The 18,947-nt window shown below is 34.9% G+C and overlaps 1 protein-coding gene across 8 annotated transcripts in view; it reads left to right on the forward strand.

Annotated features, from left to right (window-relative positions):
- The window catches only part of VEZT (vezatin, adherens junctions transmembrane protein), a 65,730-nt gene that overhangs the window by 25,157 nt on the left and 21,626 nt on the right, over positions 1–18,947 (forward strand). For 5 of the 8 annotated variants that reach the window (XM_028531800.2, XM_036019430.1, XM_036019428.1 and 2 more), the window contains exons 2-6: positions 3,875–4,009; positions 7,617–7,703; positions 13,301–13,473; positions 15,846–16,121; positions 18,797–18,946. In XM_028531800.2, the coding sequence (XP_028387601.1) occupies positions 3,875–4,009; positions 7,617–7,703; positions 13,301–13,473; positions 15,846–16,121; positions 18,797–18,946 (821 nt within the window). Of the gene's footprint in view, positions 1–3,874; positions 4,010–7,616; positions 7,704–11,706; positions 13,474–15,845; positions 16,122–18,796; position 18,947 lie in introns of those variants that run through there. The other 3 variants (XM_028531802.2, XM_028531801.2, XM_036019427.1) reach the window with 3 other exon arrangements.

Consider the following 18,947-nt stretch of genomic DNA (forward strand, 5'->3'; position numbering starts at 1 on the left):
TCTCAATTCTGTTTTTTAATTTTGGGAAAAAAGTATTTTTCATTAAAATTATTTACATTAATAGAGGTGTTGGCAAAAGTAGGTTTACAGTTGTAAGTACACAAAACAGTTTTTTCTTGTATTATTATTTATTGATCATTATACTATTTTCCATATGAATAACTGTAAACCTACTTCTCCCCACCCCTCTATCTGGGTTTATTATTATTGTAAGTAAATAACTTCCTTATTTTTTGAGTTTTTAATATGATAAATATCGATAACCACATGAACAAAAGGTCTCTGGGGCTCTCAGTAATTTATAAGACCTTAAAGAGGCCTGGAGACCAAAAACTTGAAGAACCGCTGGCCATGATGTGGTTTTCTGAGATCTATCAAGTAATACACAGGTTATTTAGTAGTTTCAGGGGAAAAGTGATAGTAATTTTATTCCCCAAACATATTTAAAAAATAATATAAAATAATAATTTTACTAAAAATCCCATTGTATTCTTAAAACTTGCTCATGTGCTACAAGGTGTATCTTGGTCAGTTCATCTCAGCCAGTGTTCAGTTTATAAACCAAGGGTTGGTTGGTTGTCCTTTGTGTTGTCATTGGTTAAATTCTACATTTTCTCTGGCTGAAAAGCATAAAAGTAGAAATAAAACAGCAAAATGCTACAACTCAGAATACTATCATAAATATAGTGAGTAGAGCTTTAGTGTCCATACAGTCCAAGTTTATATGTTAGAAAATGATAGGATTCGCATTAAAGTCAAAAAGGCAAAAGTGCTAGTCTGAAATATGATGATGACTGGAATTACATTTTATTGGACCTGCAGTACCTCCATCCCTAGTCTCCAAAGGTTGTCTGCTCTGAAATTTTGTCAAGTAGTTACATTAAAGCCATGAAACAAAGCACAGTGATGGTCCCTGGCAAGCCAGAATTTTCCAGAACTGTAAAACAGTGCTTTCTAGGGATGAAAGTGATGAATTCTGTCACTAAAGATGAGGAAGAACCCAGAACTATGGAGGTTTCATTCACAGTTGTAGAGCACAAATGGATACGTCATGCCTTTGACAAGAAGCTTGTGAGACCAGCCAAAAGTTTAAAAGTTTTATGTTTCGAAAAAGAGCAGAATAAGCTACCGGTAGAATTACTGTATTAAATGACATGTTTGAATATTATCACTATATCATACAGGATAAACAGGTATGCTATTTTTGTGAAATATGCAATAGCAAGTGTTCCAGAGTATAGTGATTCAAACTGAGTGTGTGTGCTTAGTTGATGTGCAAAACATACAGCATGGGGCAAAAGTAGGCTTACAGTTGTGAGTACAAGAAACACAAGTATATTCTTGTATTATTATTTAATAATTATTGTATTATTTATTTGTATTACAACTATAACCTAATTTGCCCACCCCTGTATATGGAAAAGAAAGTATTCATTGTTTTTCTTGTGTTTAGTCACCCCTGTCCCCGCCTCCCCCCAAAAAATCTATGTTACAAATACTCCATTTGGTTATTTTGTGAGCTGTGACATAAACTGGAAAAGGAAGGGACACTGGGGCCAGTGCTGACACAGCATTACAATTTGAATAGAAAGAAATTTGGTCCCATTCCCACTCCCCAAGCCTCTTCCAAGAGAATAGTTAGCACTCAAGAGTGTGCACTTCTCGAGTTCAGCTGAGTCTTGAATTAGAACAAGAGTCAAACTAAGACGGTTGGGTCAGATTTGTCCCCTCTTCTGTGCCTATGTTTATATGACTGGTGAACAAGGAATGGTTTTTTTCATTTTTAAGTGGATAGGTAAAATACCAAAAGAATGATACTTTGTGGCACATGAAAATGATAAGAAGTTAAATATTCTCATAAAGTTTTATTGGAACATAACCACACTCACTGGTTTATGATATCCGTGGCTGCTTTCACCCTGCAGCAGCAGAGCTGAGATGCAGACCATATGGCTTGTGAAGCCTAAAATATTTACTGTCTGGATTGTCATAAAAAAGTATAACTCGACTTGATCCATCTTATTTATTGTTCTTCCCCATGGGAGTTCATCTGAAGAAAATATTCTACTGCCTTAAAAACAAGTTTGTTTTTTAAAAGTATGTAAACTTTTCAAAAGGTCAGCCCAAATGAACTTAACATTTTTGTTCTTTTGCCACTCTGATGATTCAGAGTTCAGTTTGAAAATACAGATTAACTAATTCAAGGCAATATTTGAAGATCCATTACAGGTGATGTAAAGATTAACCATTTGTGACACCAGAGATTTTAAATCTGATAGAGGTATCCTTCTTATATTATAATTTTTTGCATATTTTTCTCAAGAGGGATTGAACATAGTTAAAAAGGAAGGCATTTGACTCCTCTTCTTATCTCAAATTGAAAGTCAGCAAAATCCTGCCAGTCCAGCAAATTCTTGCTCTTCCTCACTTTTCCAAACTCAAGGATGTACTTCCTAAAAGTGTTGGTCTAATTTAGGTGTTGATCCTCTGTTTCCATTCCTGTAATTTTTCTTTGCACTCAACTATAAGTAAGCTGCTTTGGCGTCTTCCTCTGTAGAGACCAAAGGGACTCTGTAATTTTAGTTAGTATGATGTATTTCATAGTGTCAGCCTTGGGGTTAGATCTATCCTGATTTTTTTTTAGCTGAGTGAATCTGTTTCCTCAACTATGAAATGGAATAACAATAGTGGTGATGATGATGATGATGATGATGATGATACCTTTCATAGTTTGTTGTGAACCTTAACTGAGATGACTCATGTAAAATGCTTAGTTAAGTAATACTATGGCAGCTGTGTTGCTCTTTGTTTTGGTGGTGGTTGTTATTTTAAATATTAAATATTTGGTTGAGTGGAATCAGGTTTATTTTTAAACATGACACCAACATTGTACTTTAGAGAAAGCTAAACATTAAAATTAAAGCTTGTGGTTTATCCAAAAAGAGGTGTCTCATCGATTTTCATCCAATAGCAATGGTGATATTTCTGTTCAGTAGGATTGGGGTGTTTTTTTTTTCTCATTTTTTCCAAAACCTACTCTCTTTTCACATAACTTATATAAAGTGAGTGCTTACTGTGTCAGGAACTGGTCTACTTGCTTTATATTTATTATTATTATCCCTATCTTTAGTTGAAACAGCTGAAGCAGGAAAGGATTATGAATTTTCATAGTTACCCAGCTAGTAAGAGGCAGAGCTGGAATTCGAAACTGTAGTCTGGCTCCAGAGTTTGTCTTTAACCACTGTGTTCTAATGCTTTTATTAGACACACTGACTCTCATTTGCCATGTGTTTGTACATAAGCTTATCTTAGATAGCTTTCTTGGAGTTTTTTTCTTACAGAGCTGGGTACTATATGTGTTATCTATAATACAATAATACATAGTTGTGCTTGACTGAATCAATGAATATGATGTTATGGTAAAATTATTAATATAGTATAATCATTGCCTAATTCTTCTTGGCTTCAATTAATAACTGTTTTTCACTGTAGGTCTTCTTAGGAGCTATATATAGCCACGATTGGCTATTTTGAAGAAACCTACACTAATACTACAAAAATTTGGGCAAAGTAATTTCTTAGCAAATCTATTTATATTCCTAAATTAATTTTTCCTTGATGGTACTCACTCAGAAATATTGGTATGTTTTATTTCAAGTTTTCACCTTTTTTGGGTCCCTCTGATAAACTATTAGTTGATATTTTAGCATTGTGATGTAATTCAGTTCTTTATAGATTAAGCCTTAAAGAGTTTGTGCATAATTGTGAAGTTTGTAGAGTTCAGTCATGATTGTGAAGTTTGGTATTGAATTTGGCCTCTAAAACTTGAAATAGTAATGATGTTAAAATTTGTTTTATTTTATGTCTCTTTCAGAATTCTCCACTTTACCAATACTTACAAGATCTGGGACACACGGACTTTGAAATATGTTCTTCTCTGTCACCAAAACCAGAAACATGCTCAGTGACAGAGGGACAACAAAAGCCTCCTGTAAGAGCCCTGCCAAAAGTAAGAAAGCATGCTCGTTCTCCACAACTTGATCTTCTGTTCTTTACCTTACAACAAAATAAAAACAAAAAAATCCTCCATGTCCTCTCCAACACTGATGAAACTTGACTTTTTATTCATCAGTAGTACAAAACTGCCTGTTTAAATAAACATGAATCCTGGCAGTTTTGGACTGTTTCATAGGTGAATTGTATAACACATGGAAATGAAAATGATTGAAAATCAAAATATATTATTTATTTAAATATTGAAGGTATCTGGAGAGGACCAGGAAAATATACTAAAACATTAATGAGAACCCAGCTTCTGGGACTCATATTAACTGGAATAATTTTTCTTTAAATATATTTCTTAAAAGAGCACAAATTATAAGAAAGCAAACTGATAAGGTATTTCACAAACAGTTTCAAGGATACATCAATATCTGATGCCCTTTATGTCTGCAGTATTATATACTTTTATATATACCTCATAGTTGATGTGCAGCATTATGAGGCTGAGACACTAGAAGAATCGCCATTAATTATGTTCTATAAAAGTCATTAACCTAATACATTCACTTGTTTTATTTGACATATTTATTAAAATAAAAAATATTCTAGTGCATTTCAGTTTTAATACAAAGAATTCTAATTTAATAAGAAATATAGCCAGATTACTAATTTTTTTTAGCTAATTCTAGTTTAATCAGTGTTTTATTACAAGACTCAATTATTTTCAGGAGGTGGCTTTGAAAGTTTTCAGTTACCCATTTACTCTGTGGTGATAGAGGTCGTTTCTCCTGTTCTTTAAAAAATCCCTAAAATGTGAAGTAACCAAGCTGGGCCTGTTTGCAACAGCAAGTTAAATGCCAGAGAAATGGTTTGGGTTTTTCTGCTTGTTTGTTTTGGTTAGTGTTTCTGACTAACACCTACAGGACCGGAGTTGGGGAGTGATAGTTCACGTGGTTCAGAGCCAGTTTGCTAGTCCTCTGTACTCAAACCCTGCCTTCTCCTTGCCCTTTCTAATATGGACGTTCCTGGGAAGGGTTTTGAAAGGAAGACCTAAAGATATATCTAATAGAGTATTTGTAGATTAAAACTTGTATTTGAGATTACTCGGTAAGAAAAGACATGGAAAGGCCCAAGGGATAATCTTGAGGCATAGCATGCACCTTGACCTCTGTGTGGTGGTAGGGGGCGGTGCTGGGGGAATGAGGGTGTGGGGGTGCAAACTTGTGTTTTGTAGGTGTTCGGTCCTTTCATTTATGACAAGTGTTTTTACATATAGAAATGTTATTAATTTATAAATAAATAAAATAAGAGTTTAAAATTTCATCCCCTCAGAAATCGAGGAAGAGTAAAAAGCGTAGGCAGAGAGTGTTTTTCAAAATTACCACATGTCTAGAAAGTTTGTTTAGTCTTCATCATACACAGTTCAGCTGTATGAGCTGTATTTTTCTAAAATGGAGTTTTTCTAAATCCGGGACAACTAAATTTTAGAAAATTACTATACTGTTTAGTTCCTTCTCAGTGGATGTATTTTTAGAATTGCCCTCAAAATTTGGTTCAAACAGTGAAGTACCAGTTATTTTCTTTGGAAGGCAAAATTTTTTGTATAATGTAAGTTTATAACGAAATGGTCCTTAGCACTAATACCCTTTTTTAACTTTATTTTTTCTTGTGATTGTCAAGTACTTACTGAGTAGTCTGTACCGGTATTCTCACCATAAGTATTTATTGTCTATACGTTTTTCTGGCTTTTTTCTTGTGAATTTTTTTAAAAGAATCACTGGCTTGCCTCTACTTAGTTTTAATCCTTAAACTCTTAGAAGTGGAATCAATCAGAAGGCAAGAGTGTAGGAGAATAATTTTTCAACACTTTTCTTATAAACTTATATTTCAGAGTCTTTTTTGGAGTAAAATAGGCTCTTTACTGTTTACAAGGTTATTTCTGAGTTGCAAAGACTCCATGTTTGCCACTGTATTCCCCCATGCAGTCTTGGCTGCCACAATCAGACAAACAGAAATCACGAGAACCCTCTTTTTTTTGCGTCTGCACTGAAATCTTAGCAGCAGACAGTAACTGCTCCAGGTCTGTCAAATAGGTGCATTTCCCGTGTTTATTCTTAAATGTTCCCTCTGCAAAGTTTAGCACCAGTCCTCCTCTCTGCTTAGTCTGTTTTCTCTGACAGATCCCCTCTACTTCTTGCCTTCATTGGCCACTCATGTCCATTCTCCATCTTTGCTGAGCCCCAGATGTTTGTTAGACATTTCCACCTACCTGTGCCCCAGGAAGCTCTCAGATTTAATGTGTCTAAAACATAGCTTCTTTCCTTAGCACCCGACAAATTTTTTTTTATATATTTCCAAATTACCACCTTCTTAGTTATCTTGAACTTCCCATCACCCCCACATTGATCCAACCACAGAATGATATGTCAGCGTGGCCGAATCAATGGCCACGCTGACCATTAATCTAAAATCCAACCCCAGTCACTACCATTTTTGCTATCCTAGTACAGGCCTGGATATTATTTAGCTGGCTACAATCATGCCCTGCCAGTACAGCCCCTGTACTGTTGTCAGTCACTTTTCTAAAATGCTGATTTTTTGTTGCTTCACTCCTTGCATGAAAACCTTAGGTGGCTCCTCACAGCCCACAGGATAAAATCTAAACTATGGTGGCATATGAGACCGAAGTCCTTTAAAACTCATCTCAGTATATCTTTTAACTTTATTACAATCCCCTTGAGTCACAGCTGTCCCAGACTATGCCACCAGCCCCACAGCGTGTTCTTGGTGGCTCTCTCCTGTAATCCTCCTGTTCCTTTGCCTGAGTGCCCTAACTTCCTCTGTTGTTCTACTCATCTGTTAAGGCTTAGTTCCATTGTTAGCTCCCCTTGGCCTCTTCTTTTTCCCACACTTTTTCAGACTGTGCATTGGTTCGTAATTATTTGTACTGTCTCTTCTGTGCTAAGCTCTTGACAACAACAGTTATGTGTGTTCATCTTTGTTCCTGTGACCCTTTTTCAATACCTGGGATGTAGTGATCACTCAGTGAATGTAAACTCCATTTACAGGCACGCTCAGGAAATGGACTATTAAGGTATATTGAATTTTCAAGTGATTCAATAATATACTTTTTATTTCAGTGAGACAGTTTTTCTAAAATTAAGTTTTCTTTCTGCCTTAGTATTATGGAATGAAATGTTCTTAATATCTCAGAACTTGGAGAACCCTGTGGTTTTCATCTGAAATACATACCATCATCATCTTGACATAGATAGTTTAGACTGTACCCAAGATAAATGGGCTGCATCAGAATGATTTCTGACTGCTCATTAAAAATCACATTTTCAGGTCTTATTCCAAACTTACTGATTCTACATCGTTAGTTTGAAGATTCAGGAATATGTTTCTAACTAAAATAGAATCCAGTTGATTTTGATGTGCAAGTAAATTTGGGAACTAATAAGGAGGCTGAGACATACTGACAAAGCATATAACCTGGATGATTTTCTCCCTTTTTCTGATAAAAATTGTGATTAATTAGATATGAATTATTTGATGTTTTTCTGCTGCTTGGGTGTGGTTTAATAATCCTATACATCATTCATCTCCTTCAGCAAGGCATTCTGTTAAAAGTGGCTGAAACCATCAAAAGTTGGATTTTTTCTCAGTGCAGTAAGAAAGATGACGTACTTCACAAGTTGGTAAGTGTTCTTTTTACCTTTTTATTTTGTCAGTTTTCAGGGCTCTAGTTTATTAGTGAGAGAATTAACGAATCAGAATTTGTCTCACTACTGATTTGGACAGTGATTGATTTTTTATTAGAAATTCTGGGCAGTCCTTTAAAAGGAGACTCTCCACTTCATGAATTGTTAAATAAAGTTGTTTCTATCACCTAAAAAAAAAAAAAAGAAATTCTTCATTAACTGGAGATCTTTGAATTTGGACTCATTCATATAATTTCATAGTTCTAAGAATTTATTAGCCACTTAGAATAACATAGTCTGGTAGTTGTTGAAACCTTACTTGTTAGAGCACTAATTTCCTGCTGCCACCTTCTTCCATTGACAACCCTTTCTCTCAGTAGGGAAGGGAATAGGAATATAGCCAATAGTGGGATCTTCTCCCTTTTTCATTAAAAACTTGACTGTCTCTATCCTTATCCCACATCCAATGATTACAAAATTTGGGTAAAAAAAAAATCAAAAGTGGTTCCTCCCTAATTTATGTATCATTAATCTGACAACCTCAGATTAATTTATTTTATTAACTTATTTACCGTTCTCTGGCAACTTCGTATGTAAAAAATTTGATCTCCTGGGACTGATAAATTACAGAATTTTCCAAAGACTTGGAGTAGTCAACATTGAGAGTCTTTGTGATTCTGTAAGTGTTGCTGTTTTCTTTCTCTCTGTGGCAGTTGAGCTGTTTCACCTCTTCAGCCCCCCTAGAGGGAGTAGTATTTCATGTTTTTATAGTGTAACAATACAAAACTGAAGTTATGATGTTCTTCTCATGGTTCTCAGTAGGAGTGATCAGGTTACAAGGAAGCAGGTTTCCAGGATCTTCTGCTGGCCTGTGACCCTAAGATAATAATTATTATTCTCGTAAATTATTTATAAAGAAATGTTTACAAAGTGCTTTCACATTTTGATTTGGTAATCTAAATTTCCAACAGGTAAAATGCACCAAACCTTGTAAGGAGAACCTTGTTAGAAATCCTGAGGTTCAGACTGCTCAGTTTGGTTTAAGAATACATAAATGAATTATTCAAGAATGTTCTCAAAGTGTCGCAGGTTCGATTCCCAGTCAGGGTACATGCCTGGGTTGCAGGCCACCGCCCCCAGCAACCGAACATTGATGTTTCTCTCTCTCTCTTCCTTTCTCCCTTCCCTCCCTAAAAACAAATAAATAAAATCTTAAAAAAAAAAAAAGACTGCTAAAACTAAAGTTTAAAAAAAAAAAGAATGTTCACCTAGTCAGAATTTCATTCAGATTTCCTGGTTTCAAAGCTCAGCCTTTTTACTCAGCACTACCTCTTAGTTTGAGTATTATTATGTGTTGACTGACTAAAATTACTGTTTCAGCAATCCAGAAGGGCAAGTTCTCTGTTCAGGGTTTCATCTTTGTAGGTGTGTTGAAAAGGTCAGTGAAGTGTTGTGTCATCTACCTAGAATATCCACTCTGTCCAGGTGGAGCCATCCTCACTCTTCAGTAATACTAGGACTCTGGTAAGGTATATGGGTCCATATACATTTTTCTGTGGTTCAGCCATGATTTGTATAGTCTTGATCTTTTCATTCTGGGTTCTTTGTTTCTGGCCACATGTTTCATATCATGCTTCACTATAAAGTGCCAGCTTCTATGTGTATCCCTTTGGGCTTATATTATGGAGGATTGTAGGAAGTAAAACCTAAGAAGTAGTTTACTGGTAATGAACAAGGCATTGCCTAGTTGGCTTCTGGTATGAGATTCTTGACCTTTTCCCCTGGATTGTGACATAGCTGAAATTTTGTTAGCTATACAGCTGTTGAACCAGTCCCTCTTTCCTTTTAGTAAAACACTGGCAGTTGCTCCATGATATCTGAACATTTCCTCATTGTTCATTTTTATTACAGTAGTACTTCTCTTCTTAAAGATGAAAAAAGTTCCTTCGTAGCAACTATGATAATGATATTAGCACTTTTAAAGCACTTTTTAGCCTATAAAGGGCTTTCATACATGTTATCTCATTTGACCCTCATTAGCATGAAATAGTATTACATGTTAAAAAGTGTGTAAGATCATTGAAGTGTATCGACACATGAAAAACTCATTCCTTTCGCCATCCCTAGGGCAAAAATATAAGTCTCTTTATTCTTTACCTGTGCTTTTCCTTCCTTTTCATTCCATCCAGGCAGAAATCTTTTTCTCTATTTATATCCTAAAAAGATCCCTATTATCTATCACATCTATCATATCAAATCCAATTAATCATGTCAGCATCAAGAGTCTGCATAATTTGCCCTGATCTACCTTTATAGCCTTATCCACCAATATTTCCATCAGCCAACTCAGTCTTCCTTTGTCTCTATCCCATACCTGTTCTTTTTGTCTGTGTTTGCGCTATTGTATTGTGGTAGAATTCTTCCCATTTTTCTGTTATTGGAGCCTTTTCAATAAGCAGTCTAGCTCTTTCCCAAGGCCTTTCCCAGAAACTTCAACCCATTGATCTCTTATTTTCTGCAACAACCTACTAGTAATTATCTGTGCTATGATCTGTAAGTTTTTGCATTATATTATATATGCTTCTCTTTATTATATTTTAATTATTTCATGTGCACTAACAACACCAGAAGCTAACACTTACATAGCGTTTACTATGCACCATACACTCCTGGTATTTTACAAATACTGACTTATCTAATTCTCACAACAACCCTATGAAGCTGGCACTACTTATCTTTCAGATGAGGAAACTGGAACAGAGGGTGGGTTGTAGTAAAGGGTAGAGGAAGCCAAATACATGGTGACAGAAGATGATTTGGCTTTGGGTGGTGGGCACACAGTGCAATATACAGACCATGTGTCATAGAAATGTACCCTGAAAACCTTCGTGACCGTACTGACCAGTGTCACCCCAGTAAATTTAATTCTAAAAAAGGGAAACTGGAACAGAGAGGTTATTAACTTGCTTAAGTTGTGGAACCAACATATAAACCCAGGTACTAATTAGGTTGTGGTACTCAAAGTTGTTGAGGGTGAGCCAAAGTTCACAGTGCACCTCCCTGCAACACATAGCGCCCGGCTGTTCAGATGATACCTGCTAGTATTTAAGTCCATCAGAAGTGGTGCCTTTTGAATTTCATGTGTTTGAGTCTTGGACCTGAGTCCAAACAGGTCTGTTGTAGCATGTTTCTTAATTTAGCAGGTATCTGTTTTCATTGCTGTATTGCAACACAGTTTCTATATTTTCTGCAGTTCTTGTTTTTATAATTAAAGGGTAATAGTTTATAATTTATCTTTAAGAAAAATTTTATTCATTAATCTTATCCAGTTTTACAGCTATAATTATCAGAATATAGTTCAAGTTATTCCTTTGTAAAGGCAATCTAATAAGTAAGATAATATTTTGTTATTTGGAGTGTCTTGGTATCTTTTCAGTTAATTTGCTTGTGTAGATGACTGCAGGTTATTAGTTTGTCACACTCTTGAATCAGATATTCCCAAAGCTATTAATACTGTGTCAGAGCACATTGGTTTCAGGTACACATTATCTTAGTTTTGGAGGTACATCTGTTGCCAAGGAACGGGGTTGAAGAAGGTGAGTTCCTGATTAAGCAGCATATCTGTAAGAGGTTCTGTGAACAGGGAATGCTCCCACTGTGTTAGTAGCTTTTCTCCTCTCTGTGAGCTTTAGCCTTCATTTAGTAAGGCTTCTTTCAACTTACCAGTATATAGGTATACAGAGGTCTTATAAAGGTGTGATTTAAAGCATTTGTTTAAAAAAAAGCTTAATTTTTTATATTGTATTTGCATGTGTCCATGTCTGATTGGGGATTCCAAACCAAATAGTAAGACCAATATGTGAAGTTTATTTCAAAGATTACTTGAAAAATCTACCGTGCTTCACTTCCTGCCCCTGTTGCTTCCCTCCCCATCCCCCCACACCCAAAGGTAGTATAGAGTTGTGCTGCTCTCTCTTTATGAAAGTGGGGTGGGACAGCAAACCATTAAGTGATTTCTAATGTTAGAATCAGGATTGTTAGAAGGAGGAGGCAAGAGTTCAAACATGAAACATAAAAGTTCTGCTGAGCCCATGCAGAGTGCACCAGTAGAAGGTGAGAACAGGCGAAAAGGAAAACGGACATTCCACTGAAACAATGTTATTGTTTTAGATCAGGGAAAATGAATAAATAAATATCCTAGTGGATAGGCCTAATATTAAAAACATTCCTTTTCTTCTCTAACAGTGCTGTGTAGCCCAAGATCAAGTTGATATATGGATCACTGCATGCCTACTGAGTCCCCATTATGAGCAGCTAGGGCTGGACTCTGTGGTGCAAGAATGATTATTAACTAAGAAGTGCAAACCCACTGCTTTCAAATTCTAGACCTTCCTCTTTTAATTGCTAATGACTTTGTCCTTTAAAAGTTCTCTTTATTTTTATCTTATAGTAGGATCAGTCTATTCCTAAATTTAATACAAGAATGAAACCTTAAATTTTGTGGTGGAACAGAATATATACAGTGAAGCAAAAATGAACTACCAGAGACTTAGGCTTTGAAATCAGACTTCAGGAAAATTAGTTAATTTCTTTGGGCTTCATTGTTCTCCTCTTAAAGAATAAAGAAAAGGATGATAATGTACATCATAGGGTTACTGTGAGAATTAACCTATCCACTTTAACACTGCTACCTCTTCTCTTACCTCTCTACCATGTACACTCTGCATAAAGCTAGTATCAGTGATTTGCAGTTCTAGAGAAGCTTTTATTCTGTCTCATCCTACTCTTCCAACTCTTACATCTGGTCAGTTCTTGTTCCTACTTTAAGCTTCAGCTCAGGCATACTTCTTTTACTTTCTCTGACTTCATTGCAAGTTTTGGTCCCTCTATGGCATTTTCATAATGTCCTTGGTATACCTCATTGCACTTCTCTGTTTGCTTTTTGGTCCTTCATTAAACTATGAACTCTAGAAGAGTAGAGACTTGTATGTCTTGTTCATTTTTTTGTGTGTCTTGGTGCCAAACATGGTGCTTGGTATGTATAAGATTATGTCTTGATAGATATATAGAAGGAAAAGAGGAAGGAATAAATGAGCTGGTGTATGTGAAAGCATTTTGCAAACTATAAATGCCATGCACATGTTAATGTGGTTTTACATTACATTCCTTAATGATGTATTTTTAATATCCAAATGTTCATTTTTAGAAGGCCTTGATCCTACTGGCTATATACTGTTACAGTATCCAGGGATAGCATCTTATGTTACCAAATTATGTTTTCCATGTGTGTTCTAGCAACTTAATTGGGGTTAACAAGACAGATTTATTAATTTGTAGTTACTTCACATATTTTTATTAAAAACTTATTTCACATCTGGTGGCTCGATAATATCCACCTCGATTTGTATTGTTTCACATTTACAGTGGAAAAAAAGACCCCATACGTTATATGCAAGATAGATTGGACTATTGTTTCTTCTTGGAGTTTATACTGAAAATAAACATCTCTAAGTTTTATCAGCACTTAGGAGCTTAGCATTTAATGCAAAATTACATATGCATCAATACCTCTCTTCTGGTCTGTTAATGGCAAGGATATTGGATTCCGACTCGACTCACTACATACCATCCTGCAACAGGAAGTCCTGTTACAAGAGGATGTGGAGCTGATTGAGCTACTTGATCCCGGTATCCTGTCTGCAGGGCAACCTCAACAGGAAAATGGACACCTTCCAACACTGCGCTCTCTGGCAACCCCTAATATTTGGTACTGTCCAGAAAACATCTATCCTTTGCTATGTATAGAGTATTCAGAGGAAAGCCATCATCTTGTTCCCCATTGTAAAGACATTATATTATAAACATTCCATACATTGTAGCATTGTGGCTAATTATATGCCATAGGTTTTTTTAAAAGTACCTTTCTCAAGTAAATCCTATTTAAAGTGAAGCTGAAAAAAACAAATCTGCTTTCAAATCAGTATAATTAGTTCTGAATTTGACAGCCCAACAATGGGTATGACATGCCAAAAGGAACCTATCTTACCCACATACCTGTGCATACGTGTGCTTGCAGGCCTAGCCAGTTCTTTGTTTCTTTACAATTAGTAGATTATATCATAATTACATTGTAGAGACAAGGGTAGGATGGGACATGGAGTTAAATAATCACCTCTTGCTTTGTTGGCTAAGAGATCAGAGGGAACATAGTCTAATGATTTACCTATCCTAGAACTTTTCAACAATTTCAAATATTTGCATCTAATAAGTCCAAGGATAATCCATTAAAAAAAAAAAAAGAATACAGGAACAAATTTGGAGGACACATGGACAAAAACTAAGGGTGGGGGGTAATGGGGGGAAGGGGGGAGGGTTGGGTGGAGGGGCTGAAACGGGAGTAGGGGGCAGAAAACTGTACTTGAACAATGATTGAAATAAAAAAAAAAAAAAAAAGAAGAAGAATGGTAAGAAGGGATTATATATACACAGAACTATTAATATCCTCTTCCTGTTAAAGTATCAGTTTATTAAATGGGGTAAATCATTGCTTAAACTGTTCCAGGCTATACAAGCAATTGCATTCATTGGCCTCAGTGTCCTGAGTTCATCTGTCACACTGACAACTGCTTCGTATTCTGACATAGCAGAGTAGGATGTTTTCCAAACGTCTATCACTCATATCATCATGATGAAGTAAAGCATCTTTTCCTTTAAAAATGTAAGAACTTAAGAGGCTGCTAAAAGGAACCATAGGTTTTCAGAATTTTACAACTTTCAAGTTTTCTTTAGCCACAGCTGTGATTAAGCAACTATGAGACCTGTCAATAATTGTAGACTTTTCTGTTAATACATACAAGTAGATGGTGAGAGTTTATTCTAAAAGTACAGGGTGCCACGGCGAATTAGGGCAGGCAAATACTTACTAAGAAGCACTTTTATATGTGACTTTCTTTGTAGTTTGTATTACTGTTTTTCAGACATATCTCTACATTCACTTTTTCTAATGTATTCAACTTTTCTAATGTATACACCTTTTCATCAAAGCCTTCATTGCTTAAAAGATGTGTTTTAATCTGTAGATTTGTAATTGATCTAAGGAAAAATATTTTATACATATTTTTGCTGCAGTTAAAGCAGTGTCAAAGTATAAACCTTGTCCATATTATGGTCTACAGTATATGTATTCCAGAATTGTGACAATATAAAATTAGATGGCTTTATTCAAAATAATTTCTCAAGTATATATTACTTCTAATTGGAAAAATGCTTATATTTTCTTGAGATACTATATATATATCTGTTCAAATAATTAAAGTCTGATTTTAGAGAAAAGGAACTCATAATATATTTGAATTTTAATAAAGTATTTTAATATTAAAATTAGTAAAAAGCTATTTTTACTTTTAAATTTATAAAATTGGATTTTTAAATCTATAATTTGTTTTTAGATTAAAGAGTCCAGGCCTTTTAAAAATAAAAAGTTATGGAGCTAGAGAATGTTATGCTACGTGAAATAAGTCAGAGAGAGACAAATATTATATGATTTATAAGTGGAATCTAAAAATCAAAATAAACAAACAAAACAGAAACAGACTCAGATACAGAGAGCAAAGTGATGGTTGCCAGGTGGTAGGGGTGTTGGAGGACTGGGTGAAAAAGGTGAAGGGATTAATAAATTTAGATTGGTAATTACAAAATAGTAATGGGGATGTAAAGTTACAGCATAGGGAATATAGCCAATAATCTTGTAATAATTATTTAGGTGCCAGGTGGGCACTTGAATTATTGGGGAGATCACGTCATAAATTATATACACCTAAAACTAAGCATAAAATAATATTGAATGTCAACTGTAATTGAAAAAATTTTTAAAAACAAACGTTTTAAGTCATGTCAGAAGGCACCTATTTCTTATGTCCTTTAACTTAAACTTATTAGCTCAGATTTTAATATCTAAGGACCATTGTCTAATTGCTATTTTTACACTATTTCACATGATTTTTTAAAATATCATATTTTTTAAGGTATATGTTACAAAGAAGCTAACATACTATCTATTTTAGTAAACCTAATTTACTGATAAGGTAACTCACCTTTCTCTAGTCTAATGGGTATTATTTTTTTATTTCTCTGTTATAGGGATGTCTCAATGCTGTTTGCTCTCATTAGTTTGCTTATTATGCTTCCCACTTGGTGGATTGTATCTACCTGGCTAGTATGGGGAGTGTTTCTATTTGTTTATCTGATCATGAGAGCTTTGAGATTGTGGAGGACAGCCAAACTACAAGTAACCCTAAGAAAATACAATGTCCGTTTGGAAGACATGGCAACAAATAGCCGAGCTTTTACTAACCTTGTAAGAAAAGCTTTACGTCTCATTCAGGAAACTGAAGTCATTTCCAGAGGATTTACACTGTGAGTTCATTTTATTTTATTTTTAAATATTTTTTTTACCAAATAGTTAATTTATAATATTTATTACCTATTTTCATTTCTGTGTTACATTTATAGAAAAAAGTGGATTTCTCTTTAGCATTACTAAAGTCTGTTAACTGCTCAGTGAAGGAATAAATACATGCTAGATTTAATATGTAATATGATTGTGCTTATCTACGTTGAGAAACCAAAGTGCTTTGAGAATCATAATTATTTCTGTGTTACCATGTAATTATATGAGCTAATGTGGCAAGAGAGCCTACCATTGAACCCAGCATGCAGTTACCCAGTAAATGTTTCCTTTACTCCTTCTTGTCAGATGCTCCTTCCTCAATTTAACTGATAGGTGTATCTAACATGAATTCATTTCGAAAACTCTTGCCATGTATTAATAATATTCTTTAGGTAAATGTTAGCAGATACTATGGCATGGATGCTCTCAAAGTATCATGCAAATAATAACATTTCACATTCCCATGGTGCTCTGTATTAGTACTGAAATTAATTATCCACCAGTCTAGCTGTAAGTATATTAAGCTGCAGGTTATACAGGCTATTTATTCTATTGTTAAAGGGAAGTTATATGTACTGAGCACCAGGTATGTTCCATGTACTGTGCTAAGCAATTTTGCATACAACCGTACCATCAGGCTCTAAAGCTTGTTTCCAGTATGGTCGGCTGGCTGCTAAAGGCTAATGAAGGTTCCTTTGTATGGTAGTATATTTAATATTATATAACATATAACCTTTGCAGTCTATAGGTGGGAAAAAGTAAGTATATGGTGAAGATAATTTTTGCTGTTAATTGTAGTTATGTCTGGAAGATCATGAGGAAGAGAAGCAGAAGAACCTTTGGTATTCATCACATCTTTTACTGAGCCCTGTTCTATATTAGTGCTGAAATAATCTTGATATAAAAGCTGTATCTGAAAAATCACAAAACAGGGAAGTGGAAGAATCTCCAGTAGTCATTTCATTCTTCATTGTCATATTCGGAAACAGTATTTTAAACAATTCCAAGACATGAAAGAGATTTATTACTAATCTTTCTGTTCAGTTCAAATGGAATAGCCCTTGATATCTGTTAATTTTTGTCCTTCCATTCTTCACTTTTTTTTGATAGAGCATAGCAGATACTAAGTTGTTTGTCAAGTTTTAAAAGTTAAAAATACACTAAGAGTAAGAGCTGCTTTTCATTCTTGACTTGCACAGTGCTTTATTGAGAGGACTGACTGGGTTAAGCAAAGAGCTATGTGTTCAGTTAATGCTTAGGCATGTATAGAGGATTCTCTGCCTTTTGTTATTGTCCACCTTTTACCCATGTGTATTGAATAGGCATGAAAAGCTAAAATGGGTCAGTTAGACATGATTTACCTCCAGATTGTGACTTCTATCCATCCAGATCCAGACAGGCAGAAGAAATGTTGGGGGGAAATGTGCTTCACTTGTCTTCATGTAACTGAATGACTGATTGAAAAAATTATGAGCAATAATAGATCTTGAATCATAATATTTTTAGTTCTTAAAACTCATTTAGTAAGTAAAATGGAGTACAAACAATAGTGCCATATGTTGAAAAAAATGAGTACTGTTTTGTTCTACCCCAATTTGTCCTCTATAGCAAATAATTTTACCCTTCTTTGCTGCATTTTTTATTTTAAAATAAGCCTATCAGTCATTGTCCTGTTTTTTAAATAGATTTTTAATGTCTGAATATATTTTAATTTGGTTTAACATGTTTGAAGTTTTGAGTTAGACGTCTTGTTTTACAATCTGTGGGTATAGTGTAAGACATTTATAAGTTCCAGTATTTTGTTTTGCTATTGGGAGACGTTACCGGTTAGGTGGGAAAAAACATACTCCAATAACCATGTAATATGTAATGATTCATAGTTTCATTTATAAAAGCATAATGTGTTCTATGTTATTGTTGCAAGTAGGCGCTCCCCCTGTATTGTTTGGAAAGTGCTATGCATTGTGCTTCCTCTTGAACAGTCTTGAGAGTAGCTATGCTACTACATAGTAACCCTTACTTTGCCTTTCTACTTGCATTCCCCTGTTGGCCACTGGTCCTGTTACGTTTCTGCGTCCCCTACTTCATTTTGAGTAGGTAAGTGCCAGTGGCAGCAGGTGGGTAAGTCATTTTACCCTACTTTTATGAATGTACAGAAAGCACTTCTGTATAGTATTTGATTGTTCTGTACAAGTGGCCCAAAATATGATTGATGAACATATGTGAATGCATATTAAGAATGTGAAAGTGTTTATAATAAGGCTTTCATACTGTAGATAAAGGTTTTAAAAACTAAATGTAAAGTAGTACCACTTTAGTATATTTTAGCAGGTAACGTGTCTATATAAAAAAGTTGTCATTTTTACATAAATACTCTTACATTTCAACTACAATTCTTTGTTTCCCCGTTTTAGAGGAAGCCTTTATACTTTGAGATTTTAATTTTCATTTATCTTTCTCTGGTGGCTATAAATGTATTAGGGAAATGCCTATTTATGAGACCTGAGTGGGATTACTTATAATCATTTTTCTAATGAAAATCATGGAAAAGGAATTTTTTTCTAAACTTAATAGATTTATGGATTTAAGAAACAAAAACTTTAGGACACCTGTACAGTTGTATCACATTTTACTTTTCAAGTTTGCTTGACAGGGTCAGTGCTGCTTGCCCATTTAATAAAGCCGGACAGCATCCCAGCCAGCACCTCATCGGTCTCCGGAAGGCCGTGTACAGAACTGTAAGAGCCAACTTTCAAGCAGCAAGGATAGCTACCCTATATATGTTGAAAAAA

The sequence above is a fragment of the Phyllostomus discolor genome, chromosome 2 (assembly GCF_004126475.2).
Source record: "Phyllostomus discolor isolate MPI-MPIP mPhyDis1 chromosome 2, mPhyDis1.pri.v3, whole genome shotgun sequence".
Classification (NCBI taxonomy): domain Eukaryota; kingdom Metazoa; phylum Chordata; class Mammalia; order Chiroptera; family Phyllostomidae; genus Phyllostomus; species Phyllostomus discolor.